Source organism: Hypanus sabinus, chromosome 5 (assembly GCF_030144855.1).
Source record: "Hypanus sabinus isolate sHypSab1 chromosome 5, sHypSab1.hap1, whole genome shotgun sequence".
In the NCBI taxonomy this organism is placed as follows: Eukaryota; Metazoa; Chordata; class Chondrichthyes; order Myliobatiformes; family Dasyatidae; genus Hypanus; species Hypanus sabinus.
The window spans coordinates 151,496,108-151,512,366 of NC_082710.1; the positions used below are offsets into that span (position 1 = coordinate 151,496,108).

At 41.0% G+C, this 16,259-nt stretch overlaps 1 protein-coding gene across 1 annotated transcript in view; it reads right to left on the reverse strand.

Annotated features, from left to right (window-relative positions):
- The window catches only part of LOC132393790 (major histocompatibility complex class I-related gene protein-like), a 47,023-nt gene that overhangs the window by 14,303 nt on the left and 16,461 nt on the right, over nucleotides 1-16,259 (reverse strand). The window contains exon 2 of the mRNA XM_059969184.1: nucleotides 649-900. Coding sequence (XP_059825167.1) covers nucleotides 649-835 — 187 coding nt within the window. The 5' untranslated portion in view covers nucleotides 836-900. The remainder of the gene's footprint in view (nucleotides 1-648; nucleotides 901-16,259) is intronic.

A 16,259-nucleotide genomic window follows, 5' to 3' on the forward strand; every position in this document is an offset into this window, starting at 1 on the left:
TGGGAAGTACAGATACTTTGGAGAATTGGGATGTCAGAGATCATTGCAGGATCACAGTCAGTACTGACAGTTGGCTACTTTAACAGAATATTATAACTGAAGGAATACAATTAGTAATACAAATGTTCAAATGAAATCAGGATCCTTTGTTTGCATTATTAGGACATAAATAAACCAATGGTTTCTCACTCACTGCAGTTCAACTAATATATATGATCCAACGTAGTGTAGGATCAGGGTGTGAGTCTGGCCAGTGCCTGTAATGGGTTGGTACACTTTCTCCATGACCACTTCAGCTTCCTTCCATCTTCCAAAAGGTACCGATTAGGATTAGTCATCTGTGGGCATGTTCTGTTGGCACTGAAAGTGTCTTGACATTTGTAGGCTGCCCCAGCACAATTCCCACTGATATGATACAAAATAACATATTTCACTATGTGTTCCAGTGCACGTGTGACAAATAATACTGATCATTTAATCTTAATCCATCCATTTATTGCAGCTATTGTGACAAATGCTAGACCTTGTAAGATATCATCACCTGCTAACTGGATGTGCAGTGATAAGGACACATTAAACTAAAAAGGTAAGGCTTTGACTTCATGCAAATTCATCTGCGCAGTCATTGGGTTTTGTCAAGTCACTTACCACTGTGCTGTTGGTGAACAACCTCAACATTCCCTCTGATTATCCCATGAAAACCTGCCACTGTGATGGCCATTGCATCCCAGTGTTCCCTTGGGAAAGAGTAAGCCATCCACCATTGTCTGGAAACAGCCCTTTGCAGTGTGCTGTCAAAGTATGCTATCTGCTGGTCATCCAGCATCGCCACCATGCTATATTCAGTCAGCTCACTCGTTCCGTGGTTCAACAAGTAGTAAAATGCAAGGATGTGAAAATCTGCAACAGAGAAATAGAAATTAGTGATGCAAAGTGATGTGAAGTTAATTATGTATTACTCTGGATTTCCAGCATCTGCAGAATCTCCCTTGTTAGTGATGTAAAGACCACAATGCAGAAAGGCATTAACTAATATTAAAACTGATTACATCTTAGGAACATTGGAACCAGGTTATATCAGATGGCTTTTAGGGGGTGTCCACTTCCAAATGATTTGCATTAACATATTATACATTTTCCTGTTTGCAATGTCTCCATCTTGAAAATTTTGTCAATCTTATTCATTCATGTGTTCATCGATTAAACATTTCACTGGTTAATGTGTTACAAATTTTACCTCCCCTACCACCTTTTCCAAACCACTAATACCCATTTCAATCCACGCTCCTTCCCAGTTGCATTCATACATTCATTTATGTCACCATCTCTCTTTCCCCAGCTGCTCCTGGTTTCATTTGTCCTTCACCTCTCATAATGGTTCCAAAATCATCTTCCTGATGTATCAGATCTCAGCACTTTTATCCATTTTTCTTTATAATTATCAACCTCCGTGGTCCTTAGCCTCACCTCACCTCCCCCTTCCTTGCTTCATCTTCCTTTTCTTTATTGGCTTCCATCCATCATGTGCAGAACTCCTGTCTTCTGTTGCCATACTCCCCCTCCCCTATGCTGACCCTTTTACCCATTATCGTTTATCTCCAAACTCCCCATGCCCAGTATACCATAATGTCTTGTTTCACTAATCACTGTGTCGATCTTTCCTTTTCATTTTATGAGCTATCTTCCTCCCTTCATCACCGTCCTTTCCCGCAACAGATGCCTCTCAAGCTGCTCAGTTCTTCCAGCAGACAGTTACTCCTGATTCCAGCACCTACTGTCTCTTGTGTCTCAATGGAATATTATGATGATATTTGGATGTACATTATTGTGCAAAAGTCTTAAGCAATATACATATATACATGGTTGATTTGTTGGCATCCATCTGTCTTGAAGGACAATGGGTGATGATGATTATCATCACAAGCATGGGCGGAAGATATGGAGATCCTAAGATGCCCAGTCATCAAGATCACTCACTTAGCCCCACCAGTGTAGTCCAAAGGAAAGTTAATGAAGCAACAGTTAGCTTGCACACGAGAGTTTGGAGATAATCTATCAGAGTTACAGGGAATTAGCTGGTCCTAAATTGCAGAGGTATGTAGCTGGGTGACTGTAATAAAAATGTGAATAGGCATTTAGCACAGAGCATCATGTGGCCATTCCTTACAATAATAAGTAAACCACTTTGGATAATGTTGTTGGGGTGACCTCCCAGGAGACTGCTGGTTTACTGGCACTGAGCGCAAGTCCATTGTGCTGAAAGGAAAAAGGGAGAAGAGGGATGTGTTAGTGATAGGGGACTCAACATTCAGGGGATCAGGCAGGAGATTTCATGGAGGTGAACAGTACACTCAAATCGGATGATGCCTCCCTGGTGCCAGGATCATGGACATCTCAGATTGCGTCCACAGCACTTTGGAGAGTGAGAAAGAGTAGCTAGATGTTTTAGTACATATTGGTACAAGTGACAGAGGAAGGAAAAACAGAGAGGTCCTTAAGAGTTAATTTAGAGAGCTAGGTAGAAATCTGAGAAACAGGACCACCAGCATTGCAATTTATGGATTACAGCTTGTGAAGGGTGGTGGGGGGGGGAATCTGGATGATCTGGCAGATTATTGAGTGGCTGAGAAGCTGATGTGGAGGGAGGGGTTTCAGGATCTTGGATCTTTAAGATCTCTTCTGGGCGAGATATGACCTGTTCAGAAGTGATGGGCTACACTGGAACTGAAGGAGGACCACTGTTCTCACTGGAAGGTTTATTGGAGACAGTTCAAACAAAATTGGTAGGATGTTTGGGACCAGAGTGAAGGTCTCAGGATAAGATCGATGGTAAAAATGCAAAGATAACATAAAATCAGTCTGTTAGGAAGGGCAGGCAAATGATAGGATGAAATTGCAATTAGCAGGGAGAGTATCAGTGCATTAGGGATGAAGATTCAATGTGTAGCAAATATAGTACTCAACGTGTTATATCTCAATGCACGGAGTATAGGAAATAAGTTGGATGACCTTCTTGCACTATTATAGATTGTTAGGTATGGTGTTGTGGCCATCACGGAATCATGGCTGAAAGATGGTTGGAGTTAGGAGCTGAATGGTGTAACAGAGGGATAGGATTGAAGGCAGAGTGGGTAGCATGGCTTTGCTGGTAAAGAAAGATGTGAGATAGGATCAGAAGATGTTGAATCCTTGTGGTTGAGTGAAGATCTTGCAAGGGTAAAAGGACCTGATGGCAGTTAAGTACAGGCATCTAAACAGTAGCTGGGATGTGGAGCACAGATTACAAAGGAAAAGAGAAAAGGCATATCAAAAGGGCAACGTTATCACAGTCATGGAGATTTCAACATGCAGGTCAATGCAGGAAAATCAGGCTGGTAATGGATCTCAAAACAGTGAGTCTGCTGAATGCCTATGAGATGGCTTTTTAGAGCAGTTTGTCATTAAGCTGACTAGGGGATCAGCGGATCAGTTATATTGGATTGAGTGTTATGTAATGAACTGGATGTGATTAGGGATATTAAGATAAATGAACCCTTAGGAGACAGTGATCATTATTTCAGTGGAGCAAAGGAAATTACATTAGTATGAGAGAGAATTTGGCCAAAATAATTTGGAAGAAAATGCTGGCAGGGATGTTAGCAGGGCAGTATTGGCATGATTTTTTTGAAAAAAAGTCAACGGTGCAGGATAGATTTATTCTAAAAACAAAGAAATAGTTAAATGGCAAAATAATACAACCAGAGCAGACAAGGAATGTCAAAGCTAATTTAAAGTAAAAGATTGGGCATAAAACAATGCAAAGATTAGTGCTAAGACATATCGTTGAGAAGCTTTTTAAAACCTACAGAGACCAATAAAAAGAATCATTAGAATGTGAAAGATGAAATATGGAAGTAAGCTAGCAAGCAATATAAAAGTGGATTGTAAAGATTTTTGAAGTATGTAAAAATGAAAACAAGATGGCAGTGGATATAGGACCACTAGAAAATGAGGTCAGAGAAATAATAATGGTGGACAAGGAGTGGGCAGAAGAACTAAATGAGTATTTTGCATTAGTCTTCATTGTGGAACACACTAGCAGTGTGCCAGATGTTGAAGAGTGCAGGGGAAGAGAAGTGAGCACAGTTACTATTACAAGGAAGAAGGTGCTGAAAAAGCTGAAAGACTAAAGGGTAAATAATTCATCCGAGTCAGATGAACTGCACCCTAGGGTTGTGAATGTGGTAGTGGTAGGGATTGTGGAGGCATTAGTAATGATGTTTGAAAATTCATTGGAATCCAACATGGTGCCAGAGGACTGAAAAATTGCAAATGTCACTCCACCCTTTAAGGAAGGAGGAAGGCAGCAATGAGGAAATTACAGACCAGTTAGACTGATCTCAGAAGTTGGGAAGATATCAGAGACAATTGTTAAGGATGAGGTTATAGAGTATTTTGTGAGAAAGGTCAAGATAGGACAAAGTCAACATGGTTTAATTAAGAGAAAATCTTGCCTGATAATCCTTTGGGAATTCTTTGAGGAGATTACAAGTAGGATAGATAAAGGGGATGTAGTGGATGTTGTATATTTGGACTTCCATAAGGCCTTTGACAAGGTGCCACACATGAAGCTGCTTACCAAGTTAACTGCCCATGGTATTAAAGGTAAGTTACTAGCATGGCTGTTTGGTAGGAGGCTGCGAATGGGAAGAAAAGGATCCTGTTGGATGCCAGTGAATAGTGGTGTTATGATGGCTTCTTTTTATGCTGTATGTCAATGACTTGGATGATGGAACAGATGGCTTTGTTGCCAACTTTGCAAATAATATGAAGATTGGTGGAGGGACAGGTAGTGTTGTGGAAAGAGATAGGCTGCAGAAGGACTTAGACAGATTAGGAGAATGGGCAAACAAAGTGGCAAATTAAATACAATTTTGGAAAATGCATGGCCATGCACTTTGATAGAAGAAATAAACGTGCAGGCTATTTTCTAAATGGGGAGATATCAAAAATTCTGAGATACAAAAGGACTTGGGAAACCTTGTGCAGAATGCCTTAAAGGTTAACTTGCAGGTAGAGTTGGAAGTGAGGAAGGCAAATGTAATGTTAGCATTCATTTCAAAAGGTCAAGAATACAAGAGCAGGGAAGTGATGCTGAGGCTATATACGGCCGGGGCTGAGGCCTCACTTCGAGTGTTGTGAATAGCTCTGGACTCCTGATCTAAGAAAATGTGCTGGCATCGGTGATGGTTCAGAAGTAGCTCACAACTTTGATTCTGGGAATGAAAGTGTTATCATACAAGGAACGTTTGATAGCAGTGGGTCTGTACACCCTGGAATTGGAGGGATGGGGAGGGGAAATCTCATTGTGAAACCTTATGAATGTTTTGAAGTCCTAGACCGAGGAGATGAGGAAAAGATGTTTCCCATGATTGGCAGTCTAGGACAGAGTACATGGCCTCAGGATAGTGGGGTGTCCATTTAAACCAGAGGGTGGTAACTTTCTGGAATTTATTACCACAGGCAGTTGTGGAGGCCAGGTCACTGGATGTATTTAAGGCAGAGCTTGCTAGGTTTTTGATTGCACACAACATCAAAGGTTACGTGGGGGGAAGGCCAGCAGTTGGGCTGAGGAGGGAAATCAAAGGATTAGCCATGATTAAACCGTGGAGCAGACTCGATCGGCGAAATGGCCTAATTCTGCTCCTATGTCTTACAGTCTTATGGTTTTATTATAGTCAATATGTTTGGCACTAGCTTGGCTGCAAGGAACTACCAGAAGGATCTTCAATGATGTCCATCCACCTTAAGGGCTCCACTCTGGATTTGTTGTCTGTGATTACACCCATAGCCTTCGTCTCTCCCAAAGCTGCCTGCAAGGCAGTAGGTCTCCTTACCCTTAGGGAAGATTTATTTCACGAGCAGCAGTGTGTGTCCAGACAACAGTGGGACTGCGTGCTATGTGTACAGGAGCCAGACCTCCTCCCTGTCCACTGTAGTTCAGCCTGAGTCTAAAAGAAGTTCAGTTTCCATGTGTCGCCAGCAAGGTGGTACTACATGAGGTTTGCTGTTGGACAGGCTATGTACTGGCAGGGAGAGACTTATACATTCCATTCTCCTTTTTGTAAGACTGCTAGCCAGTGTGGAAGCTGAAAGTGAGAGTGACACGCACTGCCCACTACAGTACCACACTAGATGCATCAAAACAACTGTAGGTAGAGAGATAGGGTGCTTAAGATTTTTGTACAGTATTGTATTTGTCAACATGGAGCAGAAAATAGGTCTGCAAATATGGTGGGAAGAAAAGATGTTGCGAATGGCAATGCTGGAGCACTGTGGGATGTGTGTGACAGGGAGCATAGACAAAATGTCAAGCTGGTGGTGGGGTGGTGCAGTTGCAGACTTATCCAGCTTTGAGTCGCCAGGCAAGTACATTGTATTCCAAACAGCTGGTATATTGATCACTACAGAATGTCTCTCTGGTGCTTCCTGCTCCCTCCCCGATCCCTTCAGAATGACCCAGCCCTGATTCCTCTCTCCCTGCCCCCTTCCCATTTTCAGTCCACAAGCGAGACCTATATCAGAATCAGGTTTATCATTACTCACAGAAGTCATAATTTTTTCTGTGGTCACAGAAGTCTGCAGTACATAAACTTACTACACTACTGTGCAAAAGTCAAGCACCCTAGCTATATATAAGTGCACAAGGCTTTTTTTCCCAGTACTGTGATATGAAAGATGTTATAGAATCATAGAGAGGTATAACATGCATACAGGCCATTCTGTACACCAAATCTCTGCCAACCATCAAACACCAATTTAGATTAATTTTACTCTAAATGATTTCAGTCACTCCATTCTGCCATTAACTCCCACTGGGGCAAAATCACAGCAGTCAATTCACATAGTATGCTGCACTCCTTTTGAATGTGCGAGGAGACACGGACACGCAAAGGAAACCCATGTGATCACAAGGGCAACATGGAAACTGCAAGCAGAGACCTTTGGAATTTTGGATTGAAACTGGAAAATTGGAGCAATGAGCCATAATTTTATGGACTGTACCACTGTGCTATTTATGATACAGAAGAGGTTTCCTTAGGTTTCCACAGCTGGTAAAAGTCTTATGTTGGGATTCTTTAAATTGTATCAACAATAGAGGGTATTGGAAGCCAAAGAAAATCAACAACTCCCCTATGATCAGGTCAGTTAGTAATTGCAGAGTGTAAACTTAACAGTTATACTGGCTGAAAGAGAGTGGGAGATCAGGAGCATTTACTTCAATGAGAGGACATCTGGATACAAGTCCAGGATAGCTTCTCTACTCCAGCAATCCACATTGAAAATTCTCAACTGTAATTCTCCAAACAAGGCTGAGTGGGGAGCAGCAACTTTCTAAGTGATTTTATAAAGCAATCCCCAGCTAAGGAGATGTTCTTTTTCCCACAGGGAACTGTTAATTCAAAACTAGATACATCATTACCTTTAATTTTATTCCACAAAAATTTGAGAACAAACTTCTAATTACAGGTTAATAATTACCAAACAATAAGACCATAAGTTCATATGACATAGGAGGAAAATTAGGCCATTCAACTTATTGAGTCTGCTCTGCCATTCCATCATGGCTGATCCCAGATCTCACTCAACACCGAACACCTGCCTTCTTGCCATATCCTTTGATGCCATGACCGATCAAGAAATATTCAACTTCTTCCTTAAATATACCATGGAGTTGGCCTCCACTGCAGTCTGTGCAAAGCATTCCACAGATTCCCTACCCTATGGCTAAAAAAATCCTCCTTACTTCTGTCTTTAATGGTCACCTCTCAGTTTTGAGGCAGTGATCTCTAGTTCCGGACACCCCTACCAGATCAGATTCAGATTCAGCATCAGTTTATTGTCATTTAGAAACCACAAATGCAATGCAGTTAAAAATGAGACAATGCTCCTCCAGAATGATATCACAAAAGCACATGACAATACAGATTACACTAGAAAATCCACATAATGTTTGGCAATCCCCAATTCAGAGTCCAGAGAGGCGGCTCTCCACATCTATCCTATCTAGACCTTTCAACATTCGTAGGTTCCAGTAAGATCCCCCTGCATTGTTCTAAGTTCCAAAGTGTACAGAGAAAAGCTGCCAAACACACTTATTATAATCCGTTCATACCCGGAATCATCCATATTAATCTCCTCTGGACTCTCACAAATGATAACATAACCTTTTTGAGACATGGGGTATAAAACTGTTGGCAAAGATTATTGAAATAAGGAGAACTTAGGGGAAATTCCAAATTAGAGAAAACCAGCTATAAATTAGAATCAACATGAAGGGGCAATGTTCAGAAGCACTTAGTCACACAAGCAGTTAATGGAAATCTGTAAGTTTCTCTGCAGAAAAATACCTGTAGAAGCTGGGTGCCAATTAAAAATTTTAAGATTGAAATTGATAGCTTTCACTTATTTATGTATGTAATGGTCTAGTGACAAAATGGCAGATAGAGCTGATCAGTTTAATGATAGAAGAAACTCAGATTTTAATTGTGCATCGCTTGTTCCTTGGAGGTAAGTTTGCAACTCACAGCATTTGACATGACACACTCTCAGTTTACTCTACAGGAGGAGCTCTCAGTTCCCCATCAATAGGGGAAGCGTAAAGAAAATGTTTAAGATGTAAGACAATTAGAGAAAAGGAGTTTTGTTGATGTTTGGAGAGAGAGAAATAATACAGTGGTCATGCTGCAACAGAGAACATAGAGGGGTAGAAAAATAGTATTCTTAATCCATGCATGTTGAGGAGATGAATATTGGGAGATCAAATTCAAGTGGAAAGCGTACAGTAAATGAGAGAGTTATTCTGGTGCACATCCCTAGCTCTCCAAAAGCGGCAATACAAGTAGACAGAATGAAGTAGTAAGTCTAGAGACTGCAACAGATAGTATCCAGCTGCTGTGCTGAGAATGATGAAATAAATCTGTCTTTTCTGGCAATCAAGGGTGGTATAATAGGACAGGAAGAGTATATCAACTAGAATAAGATGTCAACAGTTTTAAAAACTGTGCATATTGCACAGTTAATACAGGCTGATTTTCATGATTGGTTCCATTGTTAAATGTCAGCCAATAAGAACCTTGGGATATGGATATACATTAATGAAGACGCTGCTTTATTATGGAAAGTACGCATTCTACTCTTAAGATTCAAGGTACGTTTATAATTAGAGAATATACTAATTATACTGCCTGGAGATTTGTTTGCTTACATGGAACCTCAAAGCAGGAAATCTGCAAGAACCCAAATGAAAAAAAAAACAAGCCCCATTGCACAAATGAAATAACAAAACTCATGCAAACAATTGAACCAATCAACAATAGTCCTTAGTTCAGTACCTCAGAGTATCCAAGTGGATGCCCAGAGCCTCTCTTACTAGTTCATCATATTAGTAGGCACGGAGCAGAGCAGCTGGTGCATTCTCTATCTCCTCAGCACCATGAACAAAGGAGTGACCATAGCAATGAGCAGGTGAAATTGCCCCTTGCCTCAGATCCTGACACTCTGTCTTTTCAGTTTTTCTAGGCCAATATCCAAATTGACCAAATAATGGAACAACAAAAGGCTCCGGCGTCCTGGAGAGTGGAGTGAACATCACGAGAATGAAGGAAATTAGCTTGCACCTCCACTCAGCAACCAGAGCATTCCAAAATACCACCCGGGCCACCTGTATGAGCATCAGAATTCCACTGACCCAATGTCTCCTGTCCGAATGGCTAGCTCACTGAATCTACATTGATTCTGCAAAGTACCTTCTCAACTCATCCTCCTATTGTCATCACTTGCCTCCTCACTGTTTGCAGCAATAATTTAACATAACTTACCTCAGAGAATGTATCCTTTGATGTTTTTAGTCAATTTTATGGTCTTTTGAATTACCAGTGAGCTGTCACACATGTTCAACAGAGCCACCTAAACTGGAAGTGGTATTCTGCTATTACTTGTGTTGCAACTTACACTGTATTTTGTTCTGTTCCTCAACATAATAAAAAAATCTGTAATAGAACTTCTCACAAGGCTTTACTACAGAACAGGGATCACCGTTTCTCTCAATCATTCATCCACATTAAGACAATGACCCAGTAAAAACCTAGGGACTGCTCAACAATATATTAAATTTGCAAATGCTAACAATATTTTTGGTTCTTTCATAGTTCATAAACAGAAAGTTAAATTACTTACTGGAAGAGACTGTAAAGTAAAAAGCAGCATGCTTTAAATGTAGTCAGGGCATTAATTAACCAAGTGACTAACAGCAGTGACAGTAACTTGATCTCTTGTAGATTTTAACAGACTCTGGTGTGGAGCTACTTATTGGTCCATGTGTATTGCAAACCTGACAACCACATCCACTGAGAATGAAAGAGATTGGTCTGGTCACTAATTATCAGTCAATGGAGTCTGATGATCTGATTTTACACTCGCATATACACAACAACATTCATGTCAACTACTCTGCCCAGAGCACTTTAAAGACAAAGAAGTGCTTTACAATGTTGAATTACTTAGTCATGCACAATGCTGTCAGTTCTACAAACAGAGTTTTGGGATTAACAGGAATATCTTCTTTAGAGTACTGCTTGAGAAATATTTATGAATCAGTGTGTTGCTAAGAATTTCCTTGTTATTCTCTGATGTAGTGTCATGGCATTTTTCTATAAGATGAGAGACAGATGTGAGCTCAGGCTATAATTTTTTCAAGATGTAAAAGTGTAGATATCAGCCAACACTGCCTGACACTCAGTACGTACATAGATTTCTCAATGATCCTCGTTCTGATTACTGGGCAGATTCAGATTCTGATAGGCTTATTATCATACAAGACCATAAAACAAGGAGCAGAATTAGGCCATTCAGCCCATCACGTCTGCTCCACTATTTCATCATGATTGGACCATTTCCCTTTAAACAACCTTCTCTTCCTTCTTCCCATAACCTTTCACACCCTGACAAATAAAGAACCTATAAACCTCTGGTTTAAGTGCACCCAATGGCCTGCTCTCCACAGCCACCTATTGCAATGAATTGCACTGATTCGCCACCATTTAGCTATAGAAATTCCCTGTCAATTTATTTTTAAATGGAAGTTCCTCAATTCTGAGCCCATAGCCTCTAGTTCTGCTATAGGCCACATCCTCTCCACGTTGACTATCCAAGCCTTTCAACATGCAATAGGTTTCAATGAGATCCTCCTTCATTTTTCTAAATTCCAGTGAGTACAGGCCCAACACCATCAATCTTCTCTCAAACAATAACACTTTCAATCCCAGGATAATTCTTGTGAACCTCCTCTGAACCCTCTCCAATGTTAGTGCATCCTTTCTTAGATAAGGGGCATAAAACTGCTCAGAGTACTCTAGGAAGCCTCACCAGTGCCTGATAAAGCCTCAGCATTACTTCCTTGCTTTTATATACCAGTCCTCTTGAAGTGAATGTAAATATTGCATTCGCCTTTCTCAATACTGACTCATACTATCAGTCATCCTGTAGGGAATCCTGACCAAGTACCTCCTAAGTTCCTTTGGGCCTCAGATTTCTGAATTTTCGCCTCATTTATAAAACAGTCTTTGCTTTTATTCCTTCTCTCAAAGTGCACTTCCATACATTTCCCAAAACTATACTCCACCTACTGTTTCTTTGCCCATTCTCCTAATCTGCCTATGTCCTCTGCAGCCCACCTGCCTCCACAATACTCTATGCCTCTCCACCTTAGAACCATCAAACTCATCATCTACCTCATTGAAATATACTATATAAAGGAAGCAATCCCAACATGGACCCATGCAGAACACCACTAATCACCACCAACAAACAAAAGGCTCCCATTATTGCCAGTCTTTCTCTCCTGCCATTCAGCCAATGCTTGATCCATGCAAGTGCCTTTCCTTTAATACCTTATCTTGTTAACCAGCATCATGTGCAGAATTTTGTCAAATGCCTTCTGAAAATTCAAGTATGCACCAGCCACCAATTCTCCTTTGTCTGTCCTGTTTGTTATTTCTTGAAGGAATTCCAACAGATTATTCAGGCAGCAGTGTCTCTAAAGGAAAGTTGCTAACATCAGCCTTTTTTATCGTGTGTCTCTAAGTACCCTGACATCTCATCCTTAACAATTGGTACCAACAATTTTCGATCCACTGAGTTCAGGCTAACTGACTTATAATTTCCTTTCGGCTCCCTCCCTCCCTATTAAGAGTGAGGTGATATTTGCAAATTTCCAATCCACTGGAGACATGTCAGAATCCAGTGATTCTTGAAAGTTTATTACTAATGCCTCCACCATCTCTTCAGCTACCACTTTCACACTGCTGGGGTCCATCCCGTCCAGCTGCCTTACCAACTTTATTCCCTTTCAGATTCCCAGGTACCTTATTCCTAGTTATAGCAACTGCACTCACTTCTGCCACTACACTCTCGAGCTTCCATCATAACGCTAGTATCTTTCAAAGTGATAATTGAAACAACATATGTACTTATTTAGTTAATCCACCATTTCCTTAATGCTTCTCTAACATCATTCTCCAGTGGATCAATATCCACTTGCCCCTGTTTTACTCCTTACAATTCTGAACAAAAATTTTCATCTGAACTTTGATATTATAGGATAGCTTCATATTTCCCTTTCTCCCTCCTTCTGGCTTTTTAGTTGCCTTCTGTTGGTTTTTAAAAGTGTCCCAATCTTCTAACATCCTACTAACTTTTTTTTTCTCAATGACATGCCCTCTCTTTTGCTTTTGCATTGTCTTTGACATGGTGGCATTATCCTGCATTTTGAATGCTTCTTCTTCATTGGGATGTATCTAACCTGTGCATTCTGAATTGCTCCCAGAATCTCCACCAATGCTGTCCTGCCATCATCCCTGCCAGTGTCTCCTTCCAATGAACTTTGTCCAACCCCTTTATCATGCCTTGATTATTACCTTTACTCCACTGTAATAATGATACATCTGGCTTTAGCTTCTCCCTCTCAAACTGAAAGATGAATTATGTCATATGATAGACCATTCAGCCCACAATGCTGTGCCGACCTGCTAAAAAGCAAATCAAAAACAACCAAACACTTATCCCTCCTACCTACACAATGTCAATTCCCGTCCATCTTTCTTACATCCATGTACCTAGACAAATGTCTTTTAAAAACATTCACTGTATATTAATCACTTCCTTCTATAGTTTCCTGTCTTCAGCTCCCTAATCAAATCTGGCTTATTGCACAATACCAAGTCAGGAACAGCCATTTCCCCTTATGGGCTCAAACATCAGCTGCTCTAAAATGCCACCTCATGGGTAGATTCTAATCTAAGAGAAAGCTAATTTTCCCAATCTTCTTGCATATCAAAATCCACCATGATCTTTGTAGCATTGTCTTTTTGACACATCTTTTCTTTCTCCCATTGTAATTTGTAGCCCACATCCTGGCTACTGTTTGGGGGCTTGTATATAATTCCCATCAGCATCTTTTAATTCATTCTGCTTTCTACACAATATCTTTTAGGATTCTAAATCTTCCAATCTCCTGTTACCTCTTTTTAGGAATTTGATTTTATTATTTACCTCTAGAACCACCACTGCCCCTGCCTGTTCCTACACACAATGTGTATTCTTGGATATTCAGCTCACTGACCCCAATAGAGGCAGGACTTGCTTAACAGTTCCATAGGAACCAGGAAACAGTCACATGTCTTGGAGCAGGTTCCGGACATCAGGCCTGGAACCAGGAATCAGATATGGGGTCAGGGAACGCGGACCAGAGATCAGATGCAGGGCCTGGAAACAGGGACAAGATACCAAATGTGAAACCAGTGATGAGACAGTGGGCCTGGAAATATGGATCAAATGCCAATCTTTAAGCCGGCATTCAGACCACCAGCATGGGATCCAGGTGGACTCCACAAATTGGCCTGGAGACAGCAAACAGATAGCTGGCTCCAGAACCAGCATCCAGAGTTCATGTCTGGAGACATGGTGCAGAAACTGGACTTGGGACCAGCAATCAGACACCACACCTGTCCCAACTATTATATTTAATGCTCTGTTCAATTTGAGGAATAATGCAAATGTATTTTATTTACATGAATGGACAGGAAGCTCTGTAGGTGCAAAAGAGATTTCTGGATTCTATTTTGTTTCTTGCTTGCTGGGGCCCAGGACATTTCAGATCAAATCCTCAGCATTCTTAAGTGGGAGAGTGAACAGCCCAAGGTCATGGTCCATGTATCTACCGATGACATGGCAAGACAAGTGATGAGTTCCTGCATAGGAAGTTCAGGAGTTTGGTACTAACTTTAAAAGAACCTCCGGGTTTGTGATATCAGGATTGCTACCCATGCCATGAGTTAGTGAGGCCAGAGCTAGGAAGAATATTCAGTTTAACATGTGGCTAATGAGTATGCATAGGAGGGTGGGTATAAGATTTTTGGATCATTGGACTTTTTTCCAGGGAGGGTGGGACCTGTGCAGATGGGATGGTTTTCATCTGTACAGGTGAAATTTTACATCACATATCACAGTGGGAATTTTGTTGATGCTGCTCGGTGGGTATTAAACTAGAGTTGCAGGATGTGGGAATCAGAGTGCCAGCCCCATTAGTGGAGAGGTTGTGGAAGTAGATATTGATAAGACCTCGGACAAAGTCAGGGATTAAAAGTTTGTCCATGGTGCAACTGGTGTCCTGAGCTGTGTGTATTTCAATGCAATAAGTATCACAGGAAAGTCGGAGGAGCTTGGGGCATGGATGAGCACCTGGAATAATGACATTGTAACCATTAGTGTGACTCGGTTTTCAGAAGGGGTAGGGCGGGCAGCTCAGTGTTCCAGGGTTGTGTTGTTTCAGATGTGACAGAGTGGGAGGGATTATGGGAGGAGGGGTGGTGTTACCAGTGAGGGAAATTGTCATGGCAGTGCTCCATCAGGACAGACTGAAGAACTCGACTACTGAGGCTTTATGAGTAGAACTTAGAAATAAAAAAGATAGGATCACATTAATGGGGCTATTTTACAGACCACCCAACAATCCTCGTGATATAGGGGAAGAAATTTCTAAAGAGATCACAGACTTTTGCAACAAACATAAGATTGTTATAGTCAGTGTTTTTTTACTTTCCACATATTCACTGGGAGTCCCATACTGTAAAAGCAATATGTGGGATAGAGTTTGACAAATTTATTCAGGGAAGTTCAGTACATAGAAGTCCCAACAAGAGAGAATGCAATACTGGATATGATATTACGGAATGAGACAGAGCATGTGACTGAAGATTGAGTAGGACAACACTTCGCATCCAGTGACCACAATGCCATAAGTTTCAAAGTAAATATGCAAAAAGATAGGTCTGGTCCACAGGTTCAGATTCTAAAATGGAAAAAAAGGCCAATTTTGATTGGAAGCCTGTGACTAATGCAGTGTCTCAGGGCTTACTGCTATGTCTGTTGTTGTTTGTCATCTATATCAATGATCTGGGTATGATAATGTGATTAACTGCATCAGCAAATTTGTAGAAAACATCAAGATTGGGGGTGCAGTAGACAGAGGACAAATATCAAGACTTGCAGTGGGATCTGACCAGTTGGAAAAATAGTCTGAGTAATGGAAGATGGAATTCAATGTAGACAAATGAGAGGTGTTGATCATTTGTGAGGCACAATGATAGTAGATCCTACACATTGAGTTGTACAGTACTGTGAAGTATAGTTGAGCAATAGGATTTGAGAATACAGGCCCACAATTCACTGAAAGTTGTATTGTAGGTAGATTATGGCTGTAAACAAAGTTTTGACACATTGGCCTCATCCGTGGAAACGAGCAGTTAACAGACACTGACGAAGCATCCTGCTGAAGGGTCTTGGCCCGAAACGTTGACTGCTCATTTCCGTGGACACTGTCCGACCTGCTGAGTTTCTCCAGCTTGTTTGTACGTGTTGTTTAGAGTATGGTGGCCAACTTTGGTCAACTACATTCAGGGAAGATATAAACAAGATTGAAAGACTACAGCAAAAATTTACAAAGATGTTGCTGAGACTTGAGGACCTGAGTTGCAAGGAAAGATTGAATAAATTTGAACTTTACTCCCTAGAATGTAGAAGTTTGAGGGAGATTTGATAGAGGTGTACAGAATTTTGAGAGAATAGATAGGATAAATGCTCGCAGGTGTTTCCATTGAGTTTTGGGTGCAATTGCAACTAGAGGTCAAGGGGTATGGGTCAAAGATGAAATGTTTACAGGG